The following is a 15,446-nucleotide window of genomic DNA, read 5'->3' as shown; positions in this document are numbered from 1 at the left end:
TTTACTTCTTTATAGAACATTATTAACTATTTTATTAATAATTAAGTAATGAATAGAATATTTATATTAATTTTTTATCCTACAACTACTGCTAAGTCCATGCCTTCATAAAAGTTAACCTCTCTCCAAAACCAAGAGATATTTCCCACCCCGAATCAATTACAAATCCCAAATCTTATTTTGTGGACATCCTCAAATTTCACCTGCTTCCACAACACTCCTCACTTTGCATAGAGTGACCTCTTTAGAGAGTGTTTCTTTCAAATCCTGCCTCAAGCAAATATTTCAGCAAGTACCTGGAACCTCTGAACCGAGCTCATTATCCACACAGCTCCTGAAAATTACTTTCTGAAGAAGTCTATTCTCCCCCTCCAAAACCTCAACGTGATTAATTAGAGGAGCAAATACTGTATTTCTGGTTTGCAGACATCATGCACATACACACAGCTATGCCATTTTCTCTTTGATGCTTGAGTGAATAATTTAAGAGTCAAAAATCACACGTGCACACAAAATCCTGAAGAACTACACAGGCAAATTAAGATTAAGTACAATTCAACATTAGGGAAAACAAAAATCCTTCTGATTGAGCACAGGCAAAGAGAAGTTGTGGATTCCCCATCCCTGTGTTAAAGACCAGGCTGGATGGAGCTCTGAGTTACCTGGTCTAGTGGGAAGTATCCCTGCCCATGGCAGGGGGGTTGGAATGAGATGATCTTTAAGGTCCATAGCAAGAAGCAGGTCAGATTTATGCAGCCTGCAACCCAATCACCACTGAAATCAAGTACAGAGATGCCCTGAGCCGTATCACCATCTTATGCTGTTGAGCACGTGCACAAAAAGAACCATGTCATGCCTGTGTGTGTTGACCAGAAAATGCAGCTTTTCCTGCACAGCAGCAGCCCCACACACAAGCCTGCTAAACCTCAGGTCACAATTCCCTGCAGAGCCATGGTTTGCAGGCTCCCAGGCACTTCCATACAAATTTTTCACAGCGTTTTCCACTTTCCTGTGGAAGCAATGACGAGATCTTTTAGACCAGAAGTTTAACTATAAAGTACATCCTAACAAGAAGAATGTAATGTGCAAAGAACAGAGAATTCAACAAGAGTGATCAAAGTAATTCTTAAAAGCAGAAACACACAAAATAAAGGCATCGTATCATTTAAACTACATGACCAGAATACATATACTTCCTGAGTTTGTATAATATCCTATCTTATAGTGGGACATCAACTCAGCCAGCCTTCTCAGTACTACTGGTCTGTTAAAAACCAACAAAATAAAACAAAAAGAAAAAAAAGGTCTTATAGAGATGAAAACCCCAAAAGCTGCTGCTACTTAAACTGTAGACTTCTAAACACACAATGCCTGAAAATTTCCTTCAGCAAATAATGTAGTTTTATTTTAAGAAGTATGCCTTCAATTAGCCCCAGAATAAGAGATATGATACACTAAATTCTAGGCCTGAAATGGCATAATTATGAGAACAAAAAAGAATATTTCTTCCACTAAAGATCATGTGTGACTATGCTCATGCTCACCAAAATTAGCATATTTATTTTTGTCATTCTCCCAGCCTTGAAACACAATAATTTATACCCACACCCAGTCAATTACATAAAGACAAAAAGGAAAGTTGTGGATTGTGAAGTTAAAACACAAACTAGAATATCACACATTGCACAGTGCTTTCCTGGATCATCACAGAAAACCAGAGTAAAGCTCAATTGCTGTACTTAAAAGTGAGGAGTAAGAATAAGTGTGTCCTTCATCTGCTTTGGTTTTCATTAGCAGATGGAAATAAAAGGATTTATCAGGTTGATTAAAAATCATTTATCAGGATGATTAAAAAATAGTGACTGAAGAGCTAGAGGTGATGTGTGAAAAAGAACTGATCAACTACAGGGGGTTTTATTAATAACAGGTAGGGCTTTTTAAGATCTTTATAGAGCATGACCTCAAAACTCTCATGGCAACTCAAAGGAAAAATTCAGAGGAAGGTGTTCTCAAATTCCATTTCAGTGTAGTATTGCAAGCTTTCATCACTCTAACATGCACTGGCTCTGCTTTTCAGTGCAATTGCTACTTAGAAATGCAGCCAATCTAAATTGGAATATCCAAATCTAACTTTAAAGGAATATTCTGCGTACATTCAGCTGTCTGTCACTTCAGAGTCTTACGTTAGAGAACAGATTTCTGGATGCCTACAAAGCCCAAATACACTAAGTACACTTCAAGGATGTATATAAAATAGAAAATTAAATAATCCAGCAACATTGCTGTTTATGAACAACTTTTGTCAAGTTAATATATTAAGTGATGTCTTGCTCTGGAGTGTTCTGGAGATGGAGTGCTCTGCCTCTTTAAAAACAATACAAACCAATGATCAGCTACAAACTCATTCCATCTTTAATGTCCTGAGTCCACCTTCGCAAGATCAATTCTGTAAGTATCCATCAACCTTTAACCTACATTGGCATTTATACCTGCATTAACACAGGCCCCCCTATATACTAACTGAATGACATACAGTATGTGTTTGAAACAGTGTAAAACACCATCACAAAACTCCTCAGTTATGAATAATATATAGATTATAATTATATATATATATGAATAATAAACGTCATATTCTCTCCTGTATCAAACTATGCTACACAGTAGAAGTCTCCGAGAAAACAAAGAACTTCAAACTATATTGTATATTGGCAGGGAAAAAAACTCCATACAGATTGAAGACAGTTCAGTCTTCCCAAAATGAGGACTGATACAGACTTACAGTAAATTTAATTTATTCCCAAGCTTCCATTTCAATTCAGACACTTATTTGTTATTTTACATTAGACAAGAGCACAACTTCAGGTTTCCTACACGTAAAACGGCTCAAAAAATAAGTGTCTGTTTCCCAAGGCCATTGTGACAAGCAGCTACCCAGTGCTTAAATAAGATATCCAGGTAGAGTATGATACAGATGGGTGGAGGTAAGTCCTTCCTTGAATACAGATTGAGATTTTTAGCCCCGTGAAAGCTAAAATAGTACAAGCACTTTAGAAGCTAAAAACTCTAGAAAAATGGTGCCATTTTTAGTTTAAAATAGATGCTTGCTCCTACAAAGTGCTAAGTATTAAAACCACAGGGGTGGTGAGGGGGAACAGAGGGTGGATTTTAAATACACATATTCTGATTTTAATACTTATATCAGCATTAGGTTTTAGAAAACATCTGCCAAATATTCCCTAATAAAATTGTCTTAGTACAGCTGTGCAGACAAGTGCAAAACCATATGTTTTCAAAAGCAACCATTTGTTTGTTCAGTATTTTTCATTTTTCAGGATTACCTTCCAGCTCCTGTCCAAGGTTTTGGTTTCAGTTACCTTCTGGAGAAGACTCATTACACAAACAAAGCAGATCTGCTGATAATGAGAGAAGCACAAATGCACCCAGCTTCATTACGGCAGTTCTGGGATGCTTCCCATGAAACATTCACAGTTCATTTCCCTCTCCCCACGCCTGCTTTGGGACACCCTGAACGTAGCACAACAACATTTGATTAACAAGAGTCCTCCAAAGCATCTTCATCAACTGGGCTTGCACACAACAACATGACTGTGAGCTGTGTGTTTGGGATTTCCCTGTGAGAAATATATACCTTTACATACACACACTCTTACTCTGCAGATTAAAAAAAAAATAAATTAAGGGTGCAAATTATCCTACAGGTGGATTAATCAGCATTTCAGTTTTACTAATAAAGCTGAAATTATCAAAATATTCCTTTATAGAAATCAGAATGTATCCAAGTCTACTCTAGTTTTTAAAGCTGAGATTAATTAACAAGAAAATTAAGCTCACCATATTTTAGTCACTTCTATCCATTACAAGAAGGAAAGTATTTTAAACTGCAGCATGACTAGAAAGATGTTTTTCTGACTAATTTATCTTTGTCCTACAACTGTGGGTGGCAATCAGTGAAGCCCATTTGTCTTCTTGTTCCACGGTGCCTCGTGGTTTGCTTACACCTAGAACAAAGTTTCTGCAAAGCTCACCAGAATATTTAAAGGCATTTCTAACTCCAGCTCTCCTCCCAGGCTTTTGACCAAAATCACTGCTGCTCATACTATACTGCCACAACTGGTAACAGACATTGCTAAAATCTGGTCATCTTGTGACACTGCTGTTTGTCCTACAGTCCCAGCTCCTGCATCCCAGTAGTTACATGACACATTCAACATGAAGCATTTTTTCATAGAAGGCAAGTTATCAACCTTCAAGATAACTGAGTAAGTGGCTGAAAACTCAAACACATGGGAACAAAAATAAATCTATGCATAAAAGTGCATGTCCATAATAAAAGTCTACATTTAAAGACTGAATTCACATCTACAATTCTGTAATTACATCGATGCCATCAACCTACAAATTAGGAATATGTGATTCTTTGATACTGGCATAGCAATGGAATGACTAATATAGAACACTATTCCTTCAAGTAAAGCAGTAACTCTTCAAAATACCCACTAAGTACTGCAGCATTTTGCAATATTTTGTTTGTAATATTTAATCCAGGGTTGGGGGTTAAGTCTTTGTGGGTCTTACTTCTGAAACCAAATCTTATCAGTGACAGCCAACATACAATTTCTTCCAGTAAGTTTATAATATGAGAATTTTATTCTGCAGTTACACGGACTACAAGGTTTTGCTTCACATCTGACCTAATGAGGAAGTGATTTTACTCCTCTCTTTGAGATACACAGCATAGTTTGGACAACAGTATTCCATGCTCTAATATTTATCACATTCTAGGAACAAACACAATCTCTAAATTTTTATCTGGTTTATTAGCTGTGCCTCATGGATCACCTCAAGTCCTTAAACTTAGGAAGTATTATTTCCTTTTTACAAAAAAAGGAAGTATTATTTCCTTTTTACAGATGAAACACTGAAGCACATAAATTATGGAAGAAATCCATAAGAAAATGTAGACATTGAGTGTGATCATTTTATGTATCTCTATCCAATCTTTAAGTAATTCAGTACTTGTTCTGTTGCCAGGTAATCCTAGAATACCCTGGATTCAAAACTCCCTGCCCAATTCAAGGTTATCAGATATGTGCTGCTTAAAACTTGGAAAGATTCTATAGCTAGTTTTTAAATACCACTAGCATGAACAGAGGAGATATTTTGCCATCAGAGATGGTAGCAGCCCATTTTCATCCTTAGCTAAGAAATATAAAAATACCGATTCAAACAGATCCTAGAATCCAATTCTTACATATGAATGACGAGCTTTAAATTTTAGAAGAGACTGTGTCATGGAATTAATTTTTTTAAATGCTGTTGCATTAACAGAGTTTGAGATGTTTACCCTGGAATATTCTATAGCTGGTGACTAAATTATTTCTTAGAGGTCTAAAAAATTGAGGTTTTTCTCTCTGGAGGAAACTTCAAAGTCAAATGCAGGTCTTGCACCTTGGGAATGAACACTAAGTAACAAACTGTGTTGAGCTTAGTTCCATCATTTCTCAATAAGGCCTTGGTCCTCATGGAGCTCTGAAATCAATGCAACACTTCATCCACTCATTAGATTTTTAAGATTTAGAGGACAACCTATAAAACTGGTTTGAAAATTCCCACTGCTTACTTACCTCATATTAAAACATCTACTTTGCTTATAGTTTACTGGTTTTCTTTTATTACTGTTAGCAGCTGCAATTCACTGGAGTGCTCATGTTTTCAGGTATCATCATCATCATTTATTTCTCCTTACATGAACTTTGTAGCATGTTTTCCAAGCCTAGACTATACAGCTAATAACAAATTTCATAGACACTGACAGATAATTATTCTTCAGTACTGCAGGATTTCTCCAATGCATTTTTGTTGTCTAGGTAGTAATGCTTCAAAATAAGGTCTTTTTTCACCAGCATTTGTTAGGATGTGTAGGAATATCCCAAGGGTATTCCTGTAGTATCTCATATTTACCTCCTACCTTTTCTGCCTACATTTTGATACAATTAAATCAATGTGTGATAGACTGAGTTCTCAAAAACTACTCATACTCATTTTAAAAAGATGACATGAACTATGGTAATGTCTTCCAAAATGCGATCATCATGCCTTCCCCTTGATTAAAGGAACTAAGAGGAACACAGTGCGAGATTTTATTTGCCAAATTAAATTTAAAACATACTAAGTATTAAATGCTATAACCTGTGCAGCTATTGATGTATCATGGATAGACTTAAGTATGTATTGATATAACTGAGCTTTTTACACACCCATAGCAATGGCAACCAGCCTTTGATGCTGTCTGAAGGGCTGGCAGGGTCATCAACCATCTGTTCCCACACTTCTTTGCCTAAGTAACAAACTGCTTAGCCTGCAAACAGACCAGGCCCCAGAATCCACCATTCCTGCAAACAAACCAGGCTCCAGAATCCCACCATTCCTGCAAACAAACCAGGCTCCAAGTTCCCACAATTCCTGCAAACAAACCAGGCTCCAGGTTCCCACCAGCCCTGCAAAACAAACCAGGCTCCAGGATCCACCAGCCCCTTGCCAAACCTGCATCCAGATTCGCTCCTATGGACAGCCTCAGATTTACACAGAGGAAGGGACACTGTACATTGTTAATTATCTACTGCTTTGGGGGAAGAGGGGTGATTTAAAAGGGAGTAGCTCCATCCCAATCCCAAACCCAAACATGTGTTTGCAGCCCCACAATTTCCTATCACTCCAACCAGGGGAGAATGTGTTCAGTTCACAGACTGGTTTGAGAACAGCAGGGCCTCAGTACGAAGGATGCAGCAACTCCAAGAGGATCTGGAGGTAGGAAATCATGGTCTGAGCTGCCAGCAGAGTGCTAAGCTGAGAAGCACAGGCTGCAACTGCACAGCAGAACCCCAGGCAGCAGGGGAGAGGCTACTCTGCATCTACATTCCACCAGCAGGACCATCACCAAAAGCATCCAGTTCTGGCACTCATAGCTCACAGACACTGAGAAAATAGGGGAGGCTGTAAACCAAAAGAACAGTCAAGGAGGGAAAAGTTTGTTTTATGTTGAGACAACTCAAGGAAATCTCCATTCTCAATGAAGAAAAAGTGACCATATGTTAGCTACGCAGGGAACAGAGATGTCTCCTACTAAAGGTTCTACAATGAAGACCTGACTCAGAACATGAGAAAACAGGGTAACTAAAAGCGAAAAAACATAAGGTAGATTAGATCTGTGTATTAGCAGTTGCTGCATTTGTTTTCCTGGTTATAGAACACCGTGAGGATAACTAACCAATGAAAGGAGTTTGAAAGTCTGTAAGGGCCTTTGAGTCAGTGGAAGTGTTTTCAGACATGTACAGATGCTTTCTCAAGCATGTGCTCAACTCACACAGGAATTAATTCAGAGTTACCCTACAGCCTGCAAAAGGCAAGAGGTAATAAGTAATTAGAGTTCATTTCTGGTCTCCTCCATAAAACCCTTTAAAACCACTGCAATGGTTACTGATGAAATTGGTAGTGTTAGGACAGTGGTTGGACTCCGATTTTTAAGGGTTTTTTCCAATCTAAAAGATTTCATGCAGCAAGTACTAAGCAGTCAAAAAACCACATTACAATAAAATTAATTCTTTCAGTTTGCAAAAAGTCTTCTTTCCTTCCAAAAAGCACTTTTCACTGCAGATTGCTTAGCTTAGGAGGTGTTTAATATGATTTTATGGCTCATGTTTCTACATTCAAAACAAGATTTACAAAAAAATTGTTCTTTAGAAATTCAAAATATCTTTATAATATAAGCTATAATTGTATTTTAAAATTTTAATGCAGGCAGAGAGAATAAATCACATTAAAATAGTTCTTCAGAGCACCATAACTAAAATAACTTAAAGACCATATTTGATAAGACTGAAATCATAATCACTGATGCTTTTCCAGAAGTTTAATTTTATTACTATTCACATGTTGAGTTGTAAAAAGGCAATTTGCAGGTGCAAAATCTCACACTCCATTGCACTGATGTCAATAAGATTAATTATTTCTTGGATCAGATACAGGGCACTCAGATGACAAAGACAGTTTTGCTATTTATAGCATGACTCAGGGATTTCACCCTGTAGAACAGAAGTTGCACTTTAATGGTGATGTTGTTTTACATTAAAGTTCAGGAAAACCAAGTCTGGACCAATTTTAAAAGTAATTTTTTTTTCCCTATCTACACCTGCTGATGCTGCCAACTCCTTTGGATCAGCAGGAGCCTTATGCAAGTGAAGTAACTTGAGGAAACTGAGCTAGCTTTAAAAAAAACTGGCTGGAAGGTGGGGAGATCTGTTCCTGTTGATACTTTTCAACTCTCAGCAGGAATATTAATGCTTACATAAGAGCCAGCAAGATGTAATCAAAGAGAGGCGTGAAGGATAAAGTCAGCCCCTTTCACAGCACCTTGAACTTAACTGGCTGCAGCTAAAGCAAACTTCTTTTCTTAAGATCTCTTCTTACACAACATTATTATTCATTTACAATCTGCAATTTAAGGACACTTTCCTTGCATGAGTCATTCTGCAGACAACAGAATTCAGAGTTTTAGACAGAAATAAGGATTTTGCCTGGAATAACAAAATTTGATACCCTTCATACTTCTCAGTTGTGATGTACTTGTACTTGGAAATTGTTTTGTCCTTGAAGAATAGAGAATCTTTAATAGTAGCTCTAGAAATTAAGGAGAGCATGCAGGAGGTAATTTAGAGTACAATAAGAACATCTGGAGGCAAGCTTCAATAATCAAATAGATGCATTTGCTCTTAGTCTCTCCATAACAACTGCAGATCTAGGAGTAGGTAAAGCAGATTAACTGAAGTGTAGGTCCTCAAAGGTGCTCACTCGTCCTGTTCTGCCTCATTACACATCACACTCATGGCTATCAAATAAGTTACCATAAACATCTGGAGACACAACCTAATTTTTTAAAGGCAGCTTACTAACAGAGGGTATTTCTAGTCATTCAGGTACTCAAAAACTTTAGAGGAAGATAAATTCCATGCACAGAGTTTTCTTGAATGCCCTTCCACAAACCAGTGCAAAGCAGAGCACTTTTTGGGAAAAGGGAAACTTTTTGCTCCAACCTGGAGGAATATGTTTCTTTCTTCTAAGAAATCATTCTGGGAGTAGCAAAACTAATGAGACCTGTTTTCCTGCACTGCTGCATCTCAAGACTATTGACTTTGACATCTAACTACATAGAAGCTGTGACAGCAGTTTTCACTGCAGTTGGGCCATTCATAATGTTTGTGTCCCTGAATTCCCCAGAGTCTCATAACATAACTGATGTAGGCAGCCCTTCCCTCTCCCTTCTGCCCAAACTCCTATCATCATGGAAAGTGCAACTGACCAACAAATTCAAAGGCACAGGAGAGGGGAAGAAAGAATGGCAAATGTAGCATTAAAAGCATCACTTCTTTAATAAACCTAGCAAAACAAAACCATACACTGTCCTTTAATGTTTATGGTTTAGTTTGTCTCTTAGGAACTGTACTGCTTGAAGCTCCCTGCTATAAAAACAGAACCAGCTCACCCACTGGCTTTCTTATCTTTCGCCTGGCAAAATTCCCATTCCCCTCTGCATTTTTAACTAGACCTCCTTTTTATTTTGGTTAAGAAAAGGTTTTGCATTATTTCAGAGTAGAGGTGAAAGCACGGAAGGGAGAAAAAGAGGTTGAAAGATGAAACTAAGTCAGAGCTGCATTCAGAGATCCAATCTGGACAGAGAATGAAATAATTTACCACCAGGCAGACATGAGGCCTAAATCTTTCCGAGAAGTGACTGACATGCACTGCAGTAAGAATAGCAACATCTGCATTTTTATATGATTTACCACCGGCTTCACAATAACAAGAGTAAATTCAGAACTCGGTAACTAAGAGAAACAAAATGGCAAAATAGTGCTAGACAGTCTCCTTGCCTATTTCCCCACCCACCTTTCTTTCATCCAGTGCAGAGCAACACTTGCAAAGCAGTTTACTTACTCAGTGGTTCTCCTACAGGGAAAAGGCAAGGTTACCATAGTATTGTCAATTAATTTTGACACCTGCTTACGAAGATTGATCAATTATTTTTGATGCCTCTCTGCTATGTTACTGTTTCTCAGTTTAGAAGAGAAATAAAACAAAGCCAAAAATACTACACGTCTCTCACCAAAGAATCAATGGTCCCAAGACACCCTCAGGCAGAGTATTTCTCCTCTTACCACAATGTTCCTGGTACTTGCTAATGCAAGTCACTGATTCCCAGAGAGAGAAAACAACCATACCTCACCGCAAAAAAAAAAAAAAGAAAGAATCTTTTATTTTCAAGTGGTTTAAGCCTACCCTTGAAAATCTGTTTTCTTCAAATACCGTAGTGACAGGTTTTATACATGTCCAATTTAGGTCATTAAAAGTTCAATTTAAATCTTGGGTAACAGGCACACACGCAGGCACTTCAAACAGCTGCAACTTGGAAACCCTGTAAATGTTTAGAGTAATACCCAAGGTTCTATTAACATTTCTACAGATCGTATCTACAACCTCCGAACTGGCGGTTAATGCAGCTCTAATAGCAGGACACACTTTTCAGTCTTTGCCATTCTGAAACGATCCGCGCGATAATCCTTAATGACAGAGGCAACTGCTGCAGAAGTGATGTACAACAGAACTTGTCAAACCACTGCTGCAAAAGTCCAGCCGTGGCCACTTAAGGGTAAAGCACAAAGGACACTTTGCAGCCAAATAGAAATAAAATGCAAATGTTCCGCGACAATAAGGCAAATCATCAGTTGCCACAGAGATGGGGAAGGTCTTCAATCACCCAGCCATCAGGCAGAGTAACATTCTTTTTCCAACTCTTGGAAATACAAGATACACGGAGTTCCATCACCCACTCCACACCCATCCGAATTTTCAGGATTCAAAATCAACCGCTCCGATGCTGCTTGCAGCAGTGTTAGACACGTTTGAAGTATTTCACTCCACCCCCAACTCACAGGGCCTGAAAAGCTTTAAATCTTAGAATGCTTATTTTCAGTGCAGAGTATACTTTGCTTCCAAGAATAAAGATTAAAGACGAGCTGTCAAAGACACTGCTATGAAAAGTGTCCTCAGTAAAAAATAGGTCTCCAACAGCTTACTCCCGTGAGAAAAATCATAATGCAAGTGTCACCGTCATTTCTAAAGCTAAGCATGAACAAACATAGAGGAGTTAATGAGAAATCTATTCCGATTTCACCAAAACAGCTCAGAGTGCTTCGATTAAGCACTGTTAGCTCAGCTCAGAAGAGGAACCTTTCCAACATTCAGACAGAACTTCCTCTAGGTGGAGATGGATTATTAACTTTCTACCAGAAGCGAAAATGTAACCACTGTGCTTCCTCACTCGACAAACATAACCAAGGCAAAGAAACCTAGATGTTTTAAAAGATAAGCAAGATAATACCTGTAAGGATGGGATTATGGCCCAGTAACAACTCAGAAAATATGCTCATTGACAACAAGCTTTGAAATTGAAGAAATTACCATTTGCTTTGGTCCTGGCACTATTAGGGTCTGTTATGAGTGGCACCAAGACAAAGGATACAAGTAATCTCTTTATGGCCAGGAAATAATAGCTCTGCAGAGCCACACACAAAAAGACTCACCTGGGCCTCCCCTCATCACTCTCCGAAATTAGCCCATTGCTCCACAGCAGGACAAACCTCAAACATCCACAACACACAGGCAACAAATGGTCAACTTTAAAACCTTATTATCAAGTTCACAGGCAAAAAAGATGTACTATCTTTTCCTTGTATTAGGCTTTATAACTAGGTTATAATCTCACTGCTGCAATATCCACCAAATATCAGTGAATTGGCTCTCTGCACTGTGTACATCACTTCAGTCAACATGTCTGACTTCAACTACTCCTTAACTTCCCAGGCTAACAAGTTCCTGGATTTTTTTGTTTGTTTGTTTGTTTGTTTATTTTGGAAGGAATGACCTTGTATTAAACGTTTAAAAGAGATGTAAACTATGCAGCTTAATTTCAGTACTCCAGAGAGAAAGACTGAATTTAAACATAATTTTACAACGGATAGGTTAAATATTGATATTTAACCTATAAAAAGTAGTTTCCCAAAGACAGAAAGAACTTGACTTCTCTAAGACACAGTCTCACCAGTATTGCTATTAGTTAGATATTAGAACACTTTCCAGCTATACATGTCAATATAATAAATGGAGCTCCTGCTTTTAAGGGGTGTTTTACAGGGAATGAAATGAGATGTCCTGTCCAAGATTATATAGCGAAATAACAGCAAACAGTATTCTTCACAGCCAGCCTTTCCACTGATACCAAAGGGGGCGGGAGGAAAGTGACAGCCCTATAAATTAAGTCTTCTTTCCCACTCCATACAGAAAAGCAAGTGTCAGGGTGTGCTTCCTTCTCACTGATCAATGACTCGGTATCACACTGACTTTTAAGAATGGGAGTTAAACCTTGACTGATTACTCGTTCCTTCGCAAAAATATGCTACTGTTTTACATTTCCCACTGTTTTACATTTCCCACTCTCTCCGGCAAACCTTGTCACCAGGGATGTACATTTCACTCAACTGCACTTGTGTTGTCCTGAATGAAACTGACTAATGCCTACTTAGCTCAAACAACCGAAAGGAAGGAAGACTGGAAGGAGCTAAACCTTTCACTCTCCAGAAGGAAAAAAAGTCATTAAAATCCATTACTAATCTCTGCTCCCCGGGCAGCCCCATGCAGTGCACATGTCATTTTCATGGCACTTCCAGAAGGGACAGCAGTGACACAGCTTCAGGCCGATTTCTCCCCGTCTCTCGGTTCCCATGAAGTGGAGCAGCCTATTTTCAGCGGTAAGTCAGCCGGAGCTGTGTCCTGTGATCTGAGGAGCTGGAGGAGCCTATTTCACCCCTAACTTCTGCAACATACTTCCACCACACATGAACAACATCATAGCAGACACAAGAAAAACAAACAAACAAACAAACAAAAACCAACCAAACAAAAAAGGCAAGTGAAAGTGACAGGAAAGGGATGTAGGGATGAGAAGAAGAAAATCGCCAAAAGCAGAGACTTACTTGAACCTGCCCTGGCAGTGTTGGCACTGGTCTCCCACCCAGCCCTGGTCGCAGACACAGGTGGAGTTGACACAATGACCCGAGAAGCAGGAGATTTTATCGCAGGACTTGGACTGGGACACCTGGGCGTAGAGGGCCAGGTAGAGGAAGCCGTAGAAGAGCAGCCAGCTGTTGACACCCAGGAGCGAGGCGAGGCAGCAGCAGCAGGCGGAGGGGAAGGGTCTGCAGGCGGGCGGGCCCGCGGGGGCCGGTCCCGCTCTCCGGCCGGCGCTGCCCGGCTCCATCTCGGCCGCGATGGAGCTTCCCCTGAGGGGAGATAATCCAGCCGGGGAGATTCAAACCCCCCGCTTCCTCCTCGCCTTCCTCTCCTCCCTCCCGACCCCAGCGCTGCCTCCTCCGGCCCCGTCAGCCCTCGGCGCCCCGTCACTCCCGAGGGGAAGCCCGGCAGCGGCAGCCCGCAGCCATCCGCCCCTTCTCCTCGTCGTCCTCCTCAGGGCTCATCGCTCCCGTCTTCTTCCATGGAGGAGGAGCAGAGCTGCCTCTTGACCTTGTGTTTTCTCCTCGGCAGAGATGCCCCCGCGGCCGCGCACACGCCGCCCTGGACCATGTATCCCCCTCTCCTTTGTATCCCGGAGCCCGCGGCACAGGCAGCGGCGGCAGGAGGAGCCGGGAAGTGAGGGCCCGGAGCCGCTACGGCACCGCGCTCCGGCGGGGCGGGGAAAGGGCCGGAGAGCTCTTATCCCCGCTCCGTTATTAGCCCTGCGGGGAAGGGAGGCGGGCGGCAGCGGGAGGAGGGTTAGCAGCCCCTCCGCGTCCCAGCTGACAGCTCCCAAGCAGCCATTTTTAAAGGCTAATTGTCACCGCCGCTCGGAGCCGCCTCCCGCCCCTCGGCCCGCGCTGGGAGGGGGGTCCGCCGGGGTGACCGCCCCCCCGAGCCGCCCGCCGCCGCCTCTCCTCTCCTCTCCCGCCCACGCCGCCAGGAGAGGAGCCGGGGGAGCTGCAGCGGGGACGGGAATGCAGCCCCCTGAGCCCGGAGCCCCAGCCCGCCCCATGCCGTGTCCCCGGGCCCTGCAGCCCGGGCTGAGGCCCCACACCCCGGCAGGGCGGCCTGGGGCTCGGGTGTTCCCGCTCTGCCGCCTTGCTGCCTCTGCTCGCCTCAGGTCCTGCAAAGTTCACAGGCGATTTTGCCTTGAACTCCCTCCGGCTGTAGCAGAAGAGATGTTACAGCTTGTTGTGGGAACCTCACCTTCCTAAGGTTTACTCTCTACAGAAAAGCACGCCGTGAAAAGCCAGTGTCCATGAAGGAGACAGAGGAGTCCTGCAACTTTATTGGAATAAAGGAAGAGAGGCCACTGGGGCACACACCCGCGGGGTTTTCTCTCTCCAGGTTTCGGAGGGCGCAGCCTCCTTCACCCTGAGCTCCCGGCCGCAAGCTGCCCTTTCCTTTCCCCACTGGCTGAGGTGCTCGGAAGGTGCAGCCTTCCTAACCCATATAGCCCCTTGAACCTGTTATTTTACCCCAAAGTTCAGAAACTCAGGCTTGTGCAGACCCTTGTCTGCTTCAGGAACCAAAATATCTGGGTTCTGCAACAAACCTGCTGCCCAAAGTTCATAGACGCATTAGAGCCCAAAGATATTGACGCCCATACCTTGGCCCATGGAATTGTTAGTAGAGACATCAGCACACTTCTTCCCTCTCAACTCCATCCTCCAGATTTAAGGTTCAAATCAAGACGTCACCTCCTGCTTACAGCATGATGAGCAGTCACAAACGGAGAAGTACAAAAGTAATCCTTTTGTTAAGGTTGCCTAAAATTTTGTATTTTTTTTCTGTAAGTGCTCCTTCCACAGCCTTTTCAACTCTACTGTAACCTGCTTTCATTTTATGATCAGTCAAACCGTCAGAAACTTTTTCCTAACACTGAAATTGGGAGTTTATGACGTGATGTCTCTGTTCCAAGCAGATGAAGAAATGGTATTTAACTTCATTTCCTGGTACCCTCTCTAAATAGGTCCAAAGTGACCCCGTTAGTCTGGAATCAGATCCAAATCGAACCCTCTCCAGATTCTTAAGGTTTTTACCCTTGAAGCTCCTAAGAGTTTGTTTCAGTTTTGGTTTAACCTGTTTTCCCAAGCACACCATTAAACCTTCACCTGAATTTCCAAAATCCATCAGTACTCCTGTAAGGGACACAGTAACATGCAGCAGCATCCATTTGAGCTTTGTGTGGGAAAAAAAAAAAGAAGTCCAACCAAGATCAGGATGTCAAAGTCAAACACAAAGTACAAACATCACAGAGAAAGAATCTGTGCCTTAAGGAGTTTACAGTCCTGATG

The 15,446-nt window shown here is 41.4% G+C and overlaps 1 protein-coding gene across 3 annotated transcripts in view; it reads right to left on the bottom strand.

Annotated features, from left to right (window-relative positions):
- ATRNL1 (attractin like 1) overlaps positions 1-13,748 on the bottom strand; it is a 442,299-nt gene extending 428,551 nt beyond the window's left edge. For all 3 annotated transcript variants that reach the window (XM_083866025.1, XM_083866026.1, XM_083866027.1), the window contains exon 1: positions 13,110-13,748. In XM_083866025.1, the coding sequence (XP_083722151.1) occupies positions 13,110-13,393 (284 nt within the window). In that variant the 5' untranslated portion in view covers positions 13,394-13,748. The remainder of the gene's footprint in view (positions 1-13,109) is intronic.
- Between the last annotated feature and the right edge of the window lie 1,698 nt (positions 13,749-15,446).

This window comes from Zosterops lateralis (genome assembly GCF_965231275.1).
Source record: "Zosterops lateralis genome assembly, chromosome: 8".
NCBI lineage: Eukaryota > Metazoa > Chordata > Aves > Passeriformes > Zosteropidae > Zosterops > Zosterops lateralis.
This window is presented reverse-complemented; position numbering and strand designations above follow the sequence as displayed.